General features: G+C 40.2%; 1 protein-coding gene and 1 long non-coding RNA gene across 4 annotated transcripts; one reads left to right on the plus strand and one right to left on the minus strand.

Annotated features, from left to right (window-relative positions):
- Positions 1–392: 392 nt before the first annotated feature.
- On the minus strand, positions 393–10,481 carry LOC124861871. The gene is made up of 2 exons (XR_007036780.1): positions 8,577–10,481; positions 393–951 (listed from the first exon to the last, which is right to left on the minus strand). It is a non-coding gene; the product is annotated as an uncharacterized LOC124861871 (long non-coding RNA).
- pnpla4 (patatin-like phospholipase domain containing 4) lies at positions 2,220–16,737 on the plus strand. Of its 3 annotated transcripts, none has more exons than XM_047355821.1 (8): positions 2,220–2,761; positions 10,492–10,680; positions 10,912–11,006; positions 11,623–11,758; positions 11,899–11,964; positions 12,039–12,191; positions 12,777–12,841; positions 16,085–16,220. In XM_047355821.1, exons 2-7 carry the CDS (start codon positions 10,501–10,503, stop codon positions 12,831–12,833), a joined length of 687 nt encoding a protein of 228 aa, XP_047211777.1. In that variant the 5' UTR covers positions 2,220–2,761; positions 10,492–10,500; the 3' UTR covers positions 12,834–12,841; positions 16,085–16,220. The 3 variants fall into 3 exon arrangements, with proteins under 3 accessions (XP_047211777.1, XP_047211778.1, XP_047211776.1); XM_047355822.1 differs by having other exon boundaries at positions 12,777–12,837; positions 16,085–16,207; XM_047355820.1 differs by lacking the exon at positions 12,777–12,841 and having other exon boundaries at positions 2,440–2,761; positions 16,085–16,737.
- The last annotated feature ends 1,823 nt before the right edge of the window (positions 16,738–18,560 follow it).

Consider the following 18,560-nt stretch of genomic DNA (forward strand, 5'->3'; position numbering starts at 1 on the left):
CCCAGCAAAAAGACTTTTCCGTCTGCTACCGTCTAGCAGGCAGTACAGGTCCCTGCCAGCAAAAAAACTTAAAAGACAGTTATTATCCACAAGCTGTCAGACTACTGAACACTGGACAATAATACTGCACCAAACCACATTTGTGACACTTTAGTACCTTATTGCTGTTGCACAATGTGTACTTTTTTTTTATTGCACACATTAGTACTTTTGTTTTTTTAGTGAGCTGAACAGTTCTTCTTATCCCAAGCATTTCATTGTATTGTTGACTGTGTGTTAACCAGCATATGACAAAAAAAAAACAATACTTAATTAACCAATACTATGCCTGCTACCTCCTGTCATACTGGTTTTGTTTATGACTCTGGTGGAAGCAACAAGTATGGACAAGGTGGATAGTTGAATTGGGTTTATTAAACAGACAAACAAGTAGAGTTTCAAGGTGGGTCCCACACAGGCCTCCAGGAAAAGCACAGAGGAGAGAGTGGGGTTAACATTGGCAACCAGAGGAATGTTATAGTATGACAATGTTTTGAATATTGCTTGGTTTCTTATTGTTGCTGGCGAGAGGAAATGAGCTGGAGGAGGTGATGCGATCATCTAAGGAGAAGCGTGTTGCCACTGGAGAGCGTGGAAGGGCGGACAGGCAGGTGAATGAGAGAACATCCGAGAGAAATCCAGCAGCAGACAAAAGGAGGGCAACGGGAGAGCCAGCAGCCGGTACACTAAGGCACATCCCAGGGAGTTACTTCTGGAGTCCAGAGGGGGAAGTGCGAGGAGAACAGCACTGGTGGTGTAGGGGTTAAGTGAACAACCAAGTGCAGAGGCTATAGTCTTCGATGTGGCTGTCCCGGGTTCAAGTCCCAGACCTGTGCTGAATGTCTCCACCTCTCTTTGCCCTCTTTCCTGTCTACCTCCTATTGAAGAAAATGGAAAAAAGGGCCTCTAGTGCTGCAAAAAAGAAAACAGTCATGAGCAATGTGCTAGAGAGGGTAGGTCAGATTACCCAACTGGTGAGCAAAAACAATCATCAGCTTTTGTTCTTTGATTTTATTGGTGCATATTGCCACCTACTGCACCAGAGTGTGTAATCTTAAAGAGTATACTTCAGGTTACATTCTAAAAATATATATTTAAAATATGGACTAAACCTGTATCTTTTAGAAATGCAAATAACACTTTCAGTATAATGCACATCATGCATTATAGTGCTCTAATAATCATATTTGCTACATCTCAAAATAATATGTTCTACATCTTCAGGGACACCACAGACATCACATTAATTAGATACACACTTATCCATTCAATAAAGAGCTGATTTTAATCCAATATGCCCCAACTTTAACCATGATAAAATTAGATCCTCTCTTCAGCACTTTCCTTTCAAGACTTTCACCTTAATTAATTCCTGTATTCTTTAATAATGTCTTCCTTCAGTATTGGTGTCCAACCTCTCTTGCCATATATCCCTCACTACTGCTCTCATTAATGATTTGGCCTCACCTATTCCAAACGGAACATTCATTACTTCATCATTTTTAAATTTCAATGCTCTCTTTGTAATTTCATCTGGCTTTTCATTTCCCTCCACACCAACATGTGCAGGAACCCAGGAGAATTGTGCAACAGTTCCGGCTCTTTGTATTCTTAATAGTAATGTAAATATTTCCCATCAACAAATCATTCGTGCTGTTTCTTTTGAAATCAAGCTATTTAATGCTGCTGTAGAGTCTGAACAAATGACTGCCCTATCAGGTTTGACCCCCTCCAGCCATTGTAACCCTATGATTTTAGCAAATAATTCAGCTGTAAATACAGACAGTTTATTATTAAGTCTTTTACATAAGTCTACATTAAACTCTGGTATAAATACCTCTGAACCCACATGTCCATTCCCTGGATAATCAATACAGCACAGACCAAAGGTTTGGACACACCTTCTTATTCAAAGAGTTTTCTTTATTTTCATGACTATGAATATTGTAGCTTCACACTGAAGGCATCAAAACTATGAATTAACACATGTGGAATTATATACTGAACAAAAAAGTGTGAAACAACTGAAAATATGTCTTATATTCTAGGTTCTTCAAAGTAGATGGGTGGTCTGTGGTTCTCTTCCTGATATTTTGGCTAATTTGTAATGAAGTTATTTAAAATACACCCACATGTGTTCCTCTATTCAACTTAAATGTTGTGATCAGAAGCTTACAAAACCGTTTATATGCAGAGTAGTCTTGGTGTATGGAAACTTCAGAATTTAATGAACTTCAATTCTCTGAAAGAAATCTCAAACAAAATCATTTAGGTATTCCTAGTTGATCTAAAACTGGAAAAGTTTAGTTGGTTTCAAAATGAATGAAAAATCGTATGTTTTTACAGAGTTGCATGTAATGTTTCAATTGTAGGAGGATTGCTTCTTACCACAATTATAAGATGATTGTCTTATAATGCAATGTTTTTATAAAATGTATTTTTATCTTTAAAATATCTGCATTTTTGTTACCGTAAAGCATTTATGACTCGGATTTTTTACATTTTCCTGCAGCAACTTTTTTTTTTTTTTTTTTTTTTTTACAGAGATAACGAAGTTTCTTTATGTTGTTTTGAAGTTCTTCAGCGGAAACAGCATTGTTTATTTCCGGTGTTCAGAGGGCGGCTGTGAAACAAAGAACCTTGTGTGTATTCTGATTCCGGAAGCCGTTCCAGCAGCCCTTTAACCGCTTCTTGTTCACCGCGGCGCTGGGATTGAAACACGGTTGGTTCTCCTAGGACACATTTTACAGACTAAATCTTTAGTTTTCGCATAATTGCGCAACCAGATCCAGACGGGAACTGCTGCATTCCTGGAAAACTTAACATAAAATGAATTGATCTACAAATATTTAGGCTGTTGTGGCCTAAATATTAAACATATAGGTCTCCAAGCCACATATATTAAACACATATGTGGTTTTCCATGTGATGTTCGTAAGTCACGATTGACTTTAGGTTAGTTTCAGTATAACGCAGCTGAGTTACTTCCTAGGTACGGAACCCGCGAGGGGACAAGGGGGATTTTTTTTCTTTTCTTTTGCGTCCCCACGCAATAGTCTGCGTTATCTCGCAATACTTTGTGGGATAGTTTCCAAACCAGATAACTGCAAAAATGGAACAGACACTAGACCCGTTTTTGAGATTTATTGAGTTTTATTTTGAAATCGGCCTTAAATAAAATGATCTTACAGCAGACCTAAAGACAGTTACTATCCACATGCTGTCAAACTACTGAACTCTAGACAATAATACTGCACGAAACCACATCTGGGACACTTTATTTGCTTATTGCTGCTGCATGATGTGTACTTTTTTTGCACGCCATTAGTGCTTTTGTTTTTATCGTGATTTGAACGATTCTTCTTATCTTAAGCATTTAATCGCATTGAGTGCATGTTAACCTGCATATGATAATTCAAAAATACTTTATTAATCCCAAAGGGAAATGAAATGTTGTTGTAGCTCATATAATCCAGGTTTCTTCAAAGAGTCGTTGTAGATGCTGATGGCTGTGGGCAGGAAGGATCTCCTGTAGCTCCGTCTTCCAGCAGATCTGAAGAAGCCTCTGACTAAAGACACTCTGTTGTTGTAGGACAGTCTCATGAAGAGGATGCTCAGGGTTCTCCATAATGTTCTTCATTTTATGAAGAATCCTTCTTTGCACAATGATCTCCAGAGGTTCCAGAGGAGTCTCCAGAACAGAACCAGCCTTTTTTATCAGCTTGTTGAGCTTTTTTAAGTCCCTGGTTCTGATGCTGCTTCCCCAGCAGATGATGGCAGAAGAGATCACACTTTCCACAACAGACTTATAGAAGATATGCAGCATCTTGCTGCAAACACCAAAGGACCTAAGCTTCCTGAAGAAGTACAGTCTGCTCTGTCCCTTCTTGTAGATGGCTTCACAGTTGCATCTCCACTCTAGTCTGTTGTCCAGGTGAACACCGAGGTATTTATACTCCTCCACCACCTCCACTTCTTCTCCCATGATAGAAATAGTTTTTGACTTATTCCTGTTTCTCTTAAAATCTACAATCATCTCCTTTGTTTTAGTCACGTTCAAAATGAGATGATTGTTTCCACACCATGCCACAAAGCGGTCCACCACCTTCCTGTACTCAGCTTCTTGTCCATCTCTGATCCACCCCACGACTGCAGAATCATCTGAGTATTTCTGCAGATGACAGGAGTCTGTCTTGTACTGGAGGTCTGAGTGGTACAGAGTGAAAAGGAATGGTGAGAGTACAGTCCCCTGTGGTGCTCCTGTGCTGCTGACTACCTGGTTAGACTCACAACCCTTCAGTCTCACAAACTGTGGTCTGTTTGTCAGGTAGTCTTTGGTCCAGGAGATTGTTGAGGCCTCCACCTGAGTCTTCTGGAGTTTCTGACAAAGCAAATCAGGTTGGATTGTATTAAATGCACTGGATAAATCAAAGAACATGATCCTCACAGTGCTGCTGCCTTTGTCCAGATGACAGTGGGTTTGTTGAAGCAGGTGTATGATGGTATCTTCAACTCCAACTCCACAGCGATAAACAAACTGAAGGAGGTCCTGATGGTTTACTGTTTGCTTATTCAGGTGGGCCAACAGGAGTCTCTCTAGGACTTTCATGATGTGAGATGTCAGGGCAACAGGTCTATAGTCATTGAGGACTGATGGGTGAGTTTTATTTGGTACTGGAACAAGACAGGAGGTCTTCCACAACACCGGAACCTTCTTCTGGGCCAAGCTAAGGTTGAAGAGGTGCTGCAGAATCCCACAGAGCTGCTCTGCACAGGCCTTCAGGACTCTAGGGCTGACATGATCTGGACCTGCAGCCTTATTCTGATTCAGTCTCTCCAGTTGCATCTTCACTTGACTTCTTGAGACACACAGGTGGAAGGGGGAAGCAAAGGAAGCATCAGCATCTTCTGATATGGTTGAAGGCAAACATGTAGAAGCAGAAGGGTCTAGGGCTGAGGTGGAAGATAAAAAATGTGAGGTGTTACTGGACAGCTGTGGGTCCTGTGGGTCAAAGGAAGGTGGAATGTCTGTTTGGCTGTGAGCAGGAGAGGAGGATGCTGAGATTGTTTCTGAACTGAACCTATGGAAGAATGTGTTCAGTTCATTGGCTCTGTCCAGACATCCATCGCTCTGATCGTCCTTCTGCTTGAAACCTGTGATCTTCTTCATCCCTGTCCACACATCTCTGATATTGTTTTTCTGGAGCTTGCTTTCCAGCTTCTTCTTGTACATCTCCTTGCTGTCTCTTATCTTGACTTTAAGTTGCTTCTGTAAACTCCTCAATAATTCTCTGTCTCCCTCTCTGAAGGCTCTTTTTTTCTTGTTAAGCAGGTCCTTCAGGTCACTGGTGATCCAAGGTTTGTTATTGGGGAAGCATCTCACGGTTCTGGTGGGGATGATGTTATCCACACAGAAGTTTATATAGTCGGTTACACACTCAGTCATGGCATTTATGTCCTCTCCATGTGTCTGGCACAGTGCGTCCCAGTCTGTAGCCTCAAAGCAACCTTGCAGAGCTTCTTCAGCTTCCTGTGACCATTTTCTCACAGTCCTCTTTATTACAGGTTGTCTCTGAACAAGGAGCTTATATTTTGAGCAGAGAAAAACAAGATTGTGATCTGATTTGCCTAGAGGAGGTCTTGCTGTAGAGATGTATGAGTCCTTGACATTTGCATAAAACAAATCTAATGTTTTGTTTTCTCTGGTAGAGCAGCTGACAAATTGTTGAAACGTTGGAAGTGTAGCAGAGAGTGAAGCATGGTTAAAATCACCAGAAATTGCCACAAAAGCATTTAGGTTTTGTGTCTGTAGCTTAGCAAGAACTGAGTTGATGGCATCACATGCAGTGTCAGCAACAGCGGAAGGTGGAATGTAAACTGTTGCCAAAATAACACTGGTGAACTCTCTGGGTAAATAATATGAATGAAAACTTACTGCTAACAGTTCAATATCTGGACTGCAGAGATGACACTTCACAGTAACATGTCCTGGATTACACCATCTGTTGTTCACAAGTACTGCCAGTCCACCTCCTTTACATTTGCCACTCCTGTTTAAATCTCTGTCTGCACGTATGGTTAAAAAGCCCGGCAGAGAGACGCTGGAGTCTGGGATATGATTCTGCAGCCATGTCTCAGTAAAACACATAATACTGCATGCCCGATACTCTGGCTGGGTCCTTTGTAGGGCTTAGAGTTCATTCAACTTGTTTCCCAATGATCTCACATTGCCCATCATAATCGACGGAAGAGATGGTTTGAACTTCCTCCTTCTCTCTCTCCTCTTAGCTCCTGCTCTGCATCCACGGCGTCTCCTTTTCAACTCATCAGGGATTTGGGGTTGTAGTTGAAGTATTATTTGAGCTTTTGAGATTTTAATCAGCTGCTCCCGGTTGTAAGAAACAACCCCGTTGCCATGGCAATGCATCATAACAAATGTTCAAAAATAGAAAGTATTAGGAAAAATCCTACAAGCATCCGACAAAGGAGAGGACAGTTGTCCAAAAAAAAAAATCAACTGTATCCACCACAAGAGGAAGAGTTCCCAAAAAAGAAATCAGAATCAAAAGTAACAGAGCTACTCCAACCTGCTGCCACCTTGAGCGGCGCAATTCTAGAATGAGAAATAAACCATATCAATGCCATATCAGTGCTGTTTGTTTTGTGAGCAGTTTGTCATATGTGCTGCTTTTCCAAAATGCACACTTTCTCAAGGTGATGAACAATTTTTGCCAGCGAACGAAGTATTGCATGGGGACGCAAAAGAAAAAAAAATTCCCTCATGTCCCCTTGCGGCCACCGTACCTAGGGGGCATACGGCACTGTATGATAAAATACTTTAACCATACCCAGACCCTCTGTAAAGAGGGGTTACTTGCAGTATGCAACAATGCCCAATCTGAGGACAGGTTAAATTGATTTTTTTTTTAGTTCTCAGCAGGCGGTTTTAAAAAGTGCTCTAAGATGTGGAGCATTCAGCGCGTGGCACGTTGCCACCTGCGCGTGGGGAGCTCTAATAAATACTAATGGCTGTTGACCATATGTTTAATGCTCACAGTCAGTTAGCAGCCTCTGGTTATCACCTCTGTGACTCCACTTAGCATAATTGCCTTTTAAAGTTTAAATGCAACCAAATGCTCAGTGGGGCTGTTGAAGTTGTTTTGTTGCAGAGCTGCCTGGTGTTTTTTTCATTAATTTGTCCCTTACTGCAGGATGGGTCGTGCTAGCCTTGGACCCAAGCAGACAGGCTAAATGGTTTATAATAAGGAAGAGATTTTCAATAATCCACATTTCTCTGAGGATTCTGTTTTTGATCTGAGATGAATACAGCTGAGTGGTAATTCAAATAAGACCGAGTATAATCAAGAGGTTTTCATACTTAAAGTTGAATTATCTGCTTTGATTACTGTGGAGATTCACCTCTTTAATAATCAGCCGGTGGAAAAAGATCAAACTGACCCAGAAAATATTTTTTGGTAGAACATATGATGCATCTAGTCATCATCTGCAATGATTGTGGGATTTTATTGATTTATTGAACCATTGAGCCGTTGGATTGATCACACTACCAACACCTGTAGTGACACATTAGATTCTAATCCCAAACCTATTTGATCAACACAGGTTCAACGTTATACATCCGGACTCAAAGAAAGACATTAATTTCCTCTTAATATTTGGTTAAATGTGCCTGAGCATGTTGCAGAGAAACCACTCACTTTTCATATTCACCAGGAAGCTTCTGGCATCTTTCAAGCTGGATATTTGAACCCTTACCAGAAATTGTAGAGTTTTTTTTAATACGTTTCTTTCCTGGCTTCTAGGTATATTCCATAAATGTTCAGCAGAGTTGATGTCAGAGATGCTAATCTACTCCACAACTAGTTTGTTCAAGTTTCACTCATCTAAACCCAAACTGTTACCTAAACTCAAACTAATAGTGATACATCTAAAATTATTCAACCCCCCTCTGCAAATTACATTTTTTGGTAAAATTCTAAATTACTCAGCTGTTTGCAATAAACAAATTGCACAATAGCACTTTAAACAGTTCATGTAACTAATATTCCAAGAAATTCAACACTAAACTGTATTTTCTGTGCAAATCACCCATCTGAATTGAATTGGAGGTTTGGTTTGATTATGAATAATAATATTAATTGTGCCAAAGGTGGAGCTGCGATTTCAAGCCATGTTTTTTAGGCAGCGGAGAAAGATTGCTTCACCATCTTTTGTCAGAAAATCTTTGGCTTAGATTCTTTCCTGAAGGAGATCAGACAGAAAGGTTCAGGCAGCGAGTTTTAATTGGCATACAGTCACTGGATATACAAATAGCAGACCATACGTTACTTTGGAACCAAGGTTTCTTCAAACATGCAATATTTTACTTGCCCAGTGAGATCAAGATGTTCACACAGTGTCCTCTCCAATGCAGCCTGTGAACTCTGCTCTTCTCATGTTTCCTGCAATGAGCCCTCCTTCCTGGGAGCTATCATGACAATGGGTTAAAACTGTGCATTCTGCGATTCAGTTTTTACCTGTGTCCTTTGTCCTCTGTGTGTAGTTCAGTCCATTTTGTTCAACCTGGGGCTGGCCCCAACTGTGCGTAAGAGCACACTTTGCAAATCAGCTGAGGTCTCATTCACCAGTCAAAGGCTTCATTAGATGCATCAGGTGTGCCTTAGACGAAACTTCTCAAATATTGAGCCTGGTAATGGTAGCATTTCATTTCATGTTAGAAATATGGCTAAGTAAAGTTTCCAAGAAGTTCAGTGAGGAGATCATTGGATTTAGAAAACAAGCAAAGAAAGATAAAAAGATAAAGAAAGCAAAGACCCTGATTGTTCCTACAGACCCAGCTGGAAGCATAGTTTAAAAGTTAAAGAAACAGTGGCCATACCACCTAGTGACAGTCAGTGATAGCTTCCTCTTTCTGCATGGGCAATGAAAGGTTCCAGCATATCTCACAAAGTGTATCTCATACGGCTTTGCGGAAACTGTCCTGGAAAATACTAAGTGACAGACATAAACTGTATTGAAAATCTCTGCTGGCATCTAAAAAGCTGACTGGAGCGCATTAAGCCAAGAATATTATTAAACTGGAGGCTTTTGGCCATGAGGAGTGTGCTAAGATTCCCCAGGAACGCTGCCACAAGCTGATGTCTGGATATATATCAAGTTTCAGCTGTTTATAACAGCCAATGGATTCTCTACTAAATATTAAAGAGACTACAGTAGACAATAAAAGTGGCATTTGTGTTGAATATTTTTGAAAATATAATTAGTGTTGAGTTATTTTATTTTTTTGTTTGTTTAATTAGTTTATTGCAAACAGCTGCTAGTTAATAAGCTTTACCAGTATACCTTATCTGCAATTTGGGTGGATTTATTTGGGGTGGAACTTTAGTTCCTGCAGAACTCCAGCCTTTCTTTCATGATTTTTTTGGACAGAAGTGGCTTCTTTGCTGCCCTTTTGTCACAAAGCCTTTGTGCAAAAGTCATGATCTCACCAGATGCACTCAAACCTCCATGCTGCCGAAGTTGATCAAGCTCTTAAATTGTGGCAACACAATTCTAATGCACCTTCCTTAACAAGAAGCAATCCTGGGTCCAGGCGGACCTTCTTTAAAGTCCTCAAGCCTTATGCACTGCAGCTGAACATCTTATACCCCTGTTCCATTAGTACCTACTCTACTCAGGTCAGCTCTACAAGGTTTGGTTGGTTACCCGTTAAAGTTGAGTACCAATTCAATGTGGGATGGATCATCAATAGCAAAGTGGCACCACAGTCCAAAAAAGTACCGTGATGTGATTTGTAGTGACACAAACATAACAACCACCTTGACTGGGGGCAGCAAAACAAACATTCTGGATAGAGTACAGGAGAAAGATGGAAGCTATGGAGCGGCATCAAACTGAAGGGTACAAGCCAGAGGATGTGTTAGGTTAGGGTAATGTTAGCTTGCTATAGCGGTCAATACATAATAAGCCAAGTGTACAATGATCTAAAGGTTGAAGATAATAGTTATTCTAATATGTTGTGTTTAGTGACTGGTTTCACGTAACCGTTACTAATGGAAAAGCCTAAAAGGCCAGTAGAGCCGTGCCGAACCATGCTGAGTAGGGACTAGTGGAAAATGGGCATTAGTTTATGGAGCAGAAAACTTTTGTTTAATAATTTTAGCAACAGTTTCTGGCATGTGAGGTGATTTTAAGTCAGTTTATTTATATAGCAGCAATTCACAACACATGTCGTCTCAAGGCACTTCACAAAGTCAGGTACATACATTTCAATGAATCCTAATCATTGAACAGTTCAGTCTGTCACAATTTTACTGTGCTTATAATGCAGGCCCGCTCTTGTTTTAGAGGTCTTACACAGTTTGCAGTGAGTTGATCTGCAAACTGTCAGTTGGTCTTTTTGGAAATTGTCATAATGTTCTGTCTCTGCAGGCACTGAGGATGACGATCCTGAACCTGTCCTTTGCCGCATGTGGGTTTTTGGGGATCTACCACTTAGGTGCTGTAGGGGCCTTCCTTCGCCATGGAGAAAAGCTGCTGGGCTCCCTGAGGGCATGTGCAGGGGCTTCAGCCGGAGCACTGGCGGCTGCTGTGATGATCACGGCTCCAGATAAGCTGGAGGTCGGGCAAGTGCAGTCAGGAGTCCTCTGGATTCCTTGAAACATTTCTTTTAAAAAAAGAATGGAAACGTTTGTTAGATGTGTGATTAAAACCACAGTGACTGCTACACAAACTGATGTAAAATAAAACTACTCAACCCAGTGACCCATGCACACTGTACTGTATGACATGATTTCAGACAGTGATAACATGTGATACAGTACGTTTAAAGTATCTGTTTCCCTCCTTCAGCACTGCACAGAGTTCACCTACAGGTTTGCTGAAAGTGTGAGACAACAGAGGTTTGGAGCCATTACACCAGGATACAACTTCATTCCCACTCTACGGTAATCCAAAGCATGTGCAAGACTTGAAAACTGATGCTCAGAGATGCCGCTCATTCAATCTGACTGAGCTTAAGCTGTTTTGTAAAGTGTAGTAGGTGAAAAATCAAACCCCAATACACATACAGCTACAGCGAAAGTTGTGTGCACAGTGTTGAATCAGAGGTGCTGAATGCATCTGCATTCTACACTTTTCAGATTTTTACATGCAAAATAAACTGAAAACCATACATCATTTCCTATGTATATAAAATCCCAATAACTGCTTCCCAATAAATATGTGAAATGTTTGAGGCCACTGCACAAAAATTTCAAAACGTCACAATATTTATAGGTGTCAGGTTCAACCATATTTTGCTCATATTGAGGAGGAAGAACTGGCCCTCTAGCACCCATTTCTTCATCTCCCTGCACCCAATACAGTGTGAAGAGAAGCTAAAACTGGGAAAATAACATCTACAGTACCTGAAATCTCAGGTCAAAAGCCAAATATGGATAAGTTTCTTTATTAAAATCGTAAAATGCAGAAAAACGCGACAGGTTGTGAACTTCCTTAGAGGATGTCAACAGGATCTCATAAACAGACAAATACTGAGAAATGTGTGTGGATTCTCTGCAGAGAAGGGCTTGAGGAGATTCTGCCCAGTGAAGCTCACAGTTTGGCAAATGACCGACTCTATGTCTCATTAACACACTCAAGAACTGGGAGGAACCACACTGTATCCAGGTTTACCTCCAGGGACGAGCTTATAAAGGTTAGTGTCCACCTCACAGACGTTTCCAGTTTACAACACTCTCAAATGTTTATCATTTTTTAGCTTTTTGTAGATTATATTGCATTGCCTGTTTAAGTTGCACTGAAAACTTTTTCTGTCTTGTGCATTAATGTCTGCAGGCTCTGCTTGCCAGCAGCTTTGTGCCTGTTTATTCTGGGCTCAAACCAGTGGAGTTTAATGGACAGGTAGTCCTGTGTGGGATTTGTTTGGGATCTTACTCTTAAGCTGGTGCTGTTCTGAGACACTGTTGTTTGATTAGAAATGGATTGATGGAGGGTTTACTGACAGCCTGCCCATACTCCCAGTGGGACGAACCATCACTGTGTCTCCCTTTGCTGGGCTGCAGGATGTGTGCCCTGCCCACAGGGGGCGCATCAACACTCAGCTCACTCTTGCCAACATGAACATTATGGTGAGTACATGACCTTAACGATATCTACGCTTGACACAAAGAGTAAGGAAACTTCTGTATGGTCCATTATTTTTTTGCTGTCATGATGCTTTATGGGATCTTCTACCAAAGGAAACCCTGTTTATTTCCCTTTAAAAGGAGAATGCATTGTAAGTTGAGCAGGAGAGTTTGTTGGTACCACCCATGAGGAAATCTGCCAACATCAAACAGCTTATTCTGCTTAGAGTTTGGAGTTTAGAGAAACAATGCATGTGGACAATTTAATGGTTTATTCAACTTAACAAACAGGGGCCTCAGTAATGTATGGAAGAACTGTGCAAAACTACAACAACCTGACACCTCGTCCTTATTGAAAGCGGAGGTGTCAGGTTGTTGTGCACTACTGAGGTCCCTGTTTGTAGATTAAATAAGTTGGAAATGTGACACCATTTAAAGGGAAATAAATATATCCATTGGAATAAAATTTATTGAAAAGAACCATTGTTACAAAAAAACTCAGCTATGCTTCTAAGTACAATAAAGGAATCTTATCCACCGTGTGGCACTACAGTGAGTGTTATTAATCCTTATTTAATATTTGGGTAGATTCTGCTGATCCCAGTGATTGTGGAAGGTCACAGAACGAGGACTGTGGTCCATTGAAACCGTGGGTTTGTGAAACATCTTCTATATTGTCATGCAGTCACAAAGTAACAACTGGTTGATATGTGCTGTTTGGTTAATCTGCTTTTGGCCTCTGTAAACTCATATTTATCATAAATATTTTAATTACATGACATGAAATTACACACTTGTGGACTAAGACCCTTTAGATTAAATATTCATTAATTTAGTATCCTCCTTAGCCAGTGTTTTGCTCTGGTCTTTGAGCGCGTCATATTTCCCAAGTGTGTTAGTTCAACAGTTGTCTTTCAGGTACATCACTTTGCAGAAGAACTTTGCTCCATACTTTGCTCTGTGTTTTGAGTCCAGAGAAGCTTAGATCTGTGGATGAGATCCAAATAGTTTCTGACTGTCTGCAGTGGAAGTAGCTGATCCGGTAACAATCTGCCAGCTCAAACTGTATCAGAGATGACATGTAGGTGCAGATCGGTGTTACTCTTTGGACCTCTCAGAACAGGCAGATTTTAGGCCCTACAGGGATTACGGGAGTACAGAAATGTCAGACCGTCCAATACTGAAGAACATTTACAGTTAAGCCCAAAATTATTCATATTCCTGGCATATTAAGATTTAAAAGTAATTATAATTAACCAAGACGTTTCTGATGTAAAATGAGACAAACAGTACAACAATATATCTATTTTCTTTTTACATTTGAACATAAAAAGAGATGTCACAAAATATTTCTACCCTTCTCATTAATCAATGATCAATTATTGATTGGAACTGACAGCACTGAAACTCATCCTTTAACTGCTGAGCAGCTTCTTGAATGCTTCCTCTGGTATTTGCATGATTTATCTTTGGTATTAAGTGTCCGATCTTTAAGGTTGGAACATTCAAGCCAGAACCCCAACAGGGCTGCTCCACTTCCAGTCAAAGAAACATGTTGGTCAAATTAGGTTATTTAAAACCCAAATCTATTGTAACGTCGTTGCTGTTCTAAATGCGTTTTGCAGGTATAGAGGCAGACTTCTAGGGGGTTGTCTTGTATTCTCTTTATCCTTCTTTCTCTCCACTATTCTTATCTCCTCACCCTTTCACCATTTTTGCCCCACCTTTCTCCCTTTCTTGCTTATTTTTTCCCATTAGTTACTGTCTCCATGTCCACTAACTGAAATATTTCAGGTCTTTTATTGTCTTAATACGGATAATTTTGGCATACAGCTCATGAAAACCCAAAATTCCTATCTCACAAAATTAGCATATCATTAAAAGGGTCTCTAAACGAGCTATGAACCTAATCATCTGAATCAACGAGTTAACTCTAAACACCTGCAAAAGTTTCCTGAGGCCTTTAAAACTCCCAGCCTGGTTCATCACTCAAAACCCCAATCATGGGTAAGACTGCTGACCTGACTGCTGTCCAGAAGGCCACTATTGACACCCTCAAGCAAGAGGGTAAGACACAGAAAGACATTTCTGAACGAATAGGCTGTTCCCAGAGTGCTGTATCAAGGCACCTCAGTGGGAAGTCTGTGGGAAGGAAAAAGTGTGGCAGAAAACGCTGCACAACGAGAAGAGGTGACCGGACCCTGAGGAAGATTGTGGAGAAGGGCCGATTCCAGACCTTGGGGGACCTGCGGAAGCAGTGGACTGAGTCTGGAGTAGAAACATCCAGAGCCACCGTGCACAGGCGTGTGCAGGAAATGGGCTACAGGTGCCGCATTCCCCAGGTCAAGCCACTTTTGAACCTTGAGCATCCTCTTCATGAGACTGTCCTGCAACAACAGTGTCTTCAGTCAGAGACTTCTTCAGATCTGCTGTAAGACGGAGCGCTACAGGAGATCCTTCCTGCCTACAGCCATCAGCATCTACAACGGCTCTTTGAAGAAACCTTCATAATATGAGCTACAACAACATTTAATTTCCCTTTGGGATTAGTAAAGTATTTTTGAATTGAATTGAATTGAATTGAATTGAAGGCATGCAGAAGAGCATCTCTGAACGCACAACACTTTGAACCTTGAGGTAGATGGGCTACAGCAGCAGAAGACCACACCGGGTGCCTCTCCTGTTAGCTAAGAACAGGAAAATGAGGCTACAATTCAAACAGGCTCACCAAAATGGACAATAGAAGATTGGAAAAACGTTGCCTGGTCTGATGAATCTTGAGTTCTGCTGCGACATTTGGATGTTAGGGTCATAATGTGGCATCAACCACATTAAAGCATGAATCCGTCCTGCCTTGTATCAACAGTTTAGGCTGGTGGTGGTGGTGTAATGGTGTGGGGGATATTTTCTTGGCACACTTTGGGCCCCTTAGTATCAACTGAGCATCATGTCAACGCCACAGTCTACCTGAGTATTGTTGCTGACCATGTCCATTCCTTTATGACCACAGTGTACCCATCTTCTGATGATTACTTCCAGCAGGATAACGCGCCATGTCATAAAGAACGAATCATCTCAGACTGGTTTCTTGAACATAATGACTTCACTGGACTCAAATGGCCTCCACAGTCAACACATCCCAATCCAAAAGAGCACCTTTGGGATGTAGTGGAACGGGAGATTCACATCCTGGATGCAGCTGACAAATCTGCAGCATCTGTGTGATGCTATCATGTCAATATGGACCAAACTCTCTGAGGAATGTTTCCAGTACCTTGTTGAATCTATGCCATGAAGGATTAAGGCAGTTCTGAAGGCAAAATGGGTTACCCAATAAAGTGGCCGGTGAGTGTGTGTGCCTGCACTGAACCTGCACAGTACGGAAAAGTCTAAATATTGAAATAGACCTCCCTTTTCTTATGTCCTCTATTTTGTTTTCCTTGTCTCCTTCCTTTGTGTCCTCATTTCCTTCTTCCCTTTCGATCTTTCTTTCATGCCATCTTTCCGTCTTTCTTTACTTGTCCTTTATTTTATATTTTAAAACAGATAAAAAATTTTGAAAGAGTGTGGAATTTTTACATGAAACATGTCAGAACCCTAAATTAGGTTGTAAAGGACTTAAATAAAGTTTATATACAGCTCCATTAGTTTGTAATGAGACATTTTATTTAATCTAATAATAGTTTATTTGTCTTCTATATTAACAGACTGCATTGTTTTGGAGGGATCTTTTCTCTTAAAAGAACACAAGCTTTAGAAAAAAACTATTTTAACATTTTTAAATGATCAAAACAACAAAAAATAGCATCTTAGCTGTTTTTTTTTTCAGTTTTGTTGATGTCTGGTACTGCCTTGCTCAAAGTCTTCTAAACTCTAATGCTGCTTACTATCCACAGTTTTCCATGGAGAACATCAAACGACTGAAGCAGGCTTTGTTCCCTCCATCCCCTGGCACCATGCATGCATTATGTGAGGAAGGCCACACAGATGCAGTGCAGTTCCTGAAGAGAGAGGACCTGATGAGCTGACAGTCACATCCCGGGATCAAAAGCCCCATCCCCCAGGATGAGGCAAAGAATCATTTACAGGAGAGTCCTGACTTCTTTAAGGTTCTTTTTTAGTGTAAATGAGGGAAAAACCTCATCTTCTGCTGACAGTAGCAGAACACCATGAAGTGCCCTCATGTTGACATGGACTTTTAATCAATTTTCCAGGGAGCCATTTACTTTCCCTAGCTTGTAGTGAGAGAAGGGTGAATGGATATCCTCGGTGCTGCATGGTGAATGTTGGAAGCTCCTTTAGGCCTTGAGTGTGTGGCTTTGAAGTGCCTGATGTTTCTGGAGGGTTATTTTTTTATTGTCTTCCAGCAGATGGACACGTGATCACATTCCTCAACTGATAATCAACTTAGAAAAGCTTGGTTCATTTATTATAATGATGAAATGATAATCAGATATACACTACCTTATGTAAAATGACTTTAGGTCACCTTGGTGACTGTTCTAGCCATTCTAACTCAAATAAAGAACTAGAGGAGTTCTCCATTTTATTGAGCTGTTTTTCTTCTAGTCATTTTAATTCTTATTACCTGATTCACTCAGTGATAAATATATTAAGTTATTGTAAAAATTGCACCAGATTCTGATGATTTTTTTCTGATACATTTTTATCTTCAATCAGCCTCTTCAAGTGGAACAGAGATGCCTCATTGTGCCTCAGTTTCTCAAAATACAGGTTCTTTTTACATTTAACCTTTATGTGGTGTTCGGGTCTGTGGGACCTATTTTCATTATTTACTGAAGGAAAAATGATACAATTAATGTAAATTAATTGTAAATTTGTTTCCACTCATATCATGATTTTAATTAATTTTCTTATGTTTTCAATAAAAGGTTACAAATGTGATCAAACAATGGTAAAGGGCAAATATTAACCACATATTTTCTTTATACTACTTGAAATTGGGATGAAGTAAGGATCTGTTGAGTATTTTTACATAAGTGTTTGATTGTGAGGCATTAAAAACCACAAAATGTAATGGGTCCACCAGACCCAGAAACATTGGCCTGTAAAAACAATATGAACACCACACAAGGGTTAATGTATTTGAGTTCTGTGTATAAAGCTGTTTATTTATAGTATTTATTGGAGTATTGTCACAGTATTGTTGTATTGTTACAAAGTCAAAATGTTTTAAAAGATTTAAAACACAAAGTAGACTGTTTATTTGATTAGAAAAATGATTTGCAAAAACATGTCTAACTGGAGGTGAAGATGGATCCTACCTTCTGTGACATCCTTGAGCAATATTTATGAAAGCAGCACCAAGTACCTGCTTACCACCAGCTTTCAGCAGGCGGTATTTTAATGCACAGAGTGCATAACAGTGTTTATAAATGTGAAGCCATTTGCTCTGGCTGCAATTTACATTGACACATTACATTGAAAATATGGCAGAGGTTTCCCCTAACTGGATGCATAATACTTAATTTAAATGTGGTTAGAACGCAATTAAGCTGTTTTAGAAGAACATTTACCTTTACGACTGTTTACAGAATTAGAAGTTGGGCCAAGCCCACATTTAGCACCCAAAGAAAGCTCTGTGACTCTGTGAGAATAGTATCACAATTTGGTTTGTGCTCTTGATCCTAAAAAATCTGTAATGTAATACATGAAAATGAAACCGATGGGGAAAAAAGCTTTTACTTCTGACGTATTTTGCAGATGTTAACATTGCTTATAGCTGAATCTGTTGATCTGATGCAAATAAACACGTCTGCAAAGATTTTTATTACGTACAGAACATCAATATGTAACAAGGGCTCCCCGCTATCATCACCCATGAACATAATCCTTCTCTACTGCCTAAATAGCTACTGAACATTCAGTAAAGTAAATTGTTTAGTCAGTCAATAGAACCATGTTAAGAGGTTCAAAACACAAAGCCCTGAAACCCCTTACTACCTGAATTATAATATACAAAAATATTTGTTTTGCTGTAAAACATGCTACAATAAGCAGAGATTACTCATTTCAGCATAGCACACACAACAGATATACATTCAGAGATTTAGTTTGCAAATTGGTGAAAAATAAGGTGTGTTTGAATTGGATTCCTGAACGGTTTTTTCCCTATAACATAATTTCCCAGGTCACCTTGGTCACCCTGTTTGGTGACCAAGGTGGTTTAACTGTGATGTTCCAAACTGGGGCACAGAGCAACTCTTCCTTCTGCGGGAGTGTTACTGCATTCTGGGCACAAAGATCTCCAACCACTGCATCCGCAGTGTCCAGAGGTGTCATTTATAAATGTGGCACAAGCACAAAACAGGATCTGAAATTGGCGTACATCACTTTCTCAAAGGTTGTGGT

The sequence above is a fragment of the Girardinichthys multiradiatus genome, chromosome 24, assembly GCF_021462225.1.
Source record: "Girardinichthys multiradiatus isolate DD_20200921_A chromosome 24, DD_fGirMul_XY1, whole genome shotgun sequence".
In the NCBI taxonomy this organism is placed as follows: Eukaryota; Metazoa; Chordata; class Actinopteri; order Cyprinodontiformes; family Goodeidae; genus Girardinichthys; species Girardinichthys multiradiatus.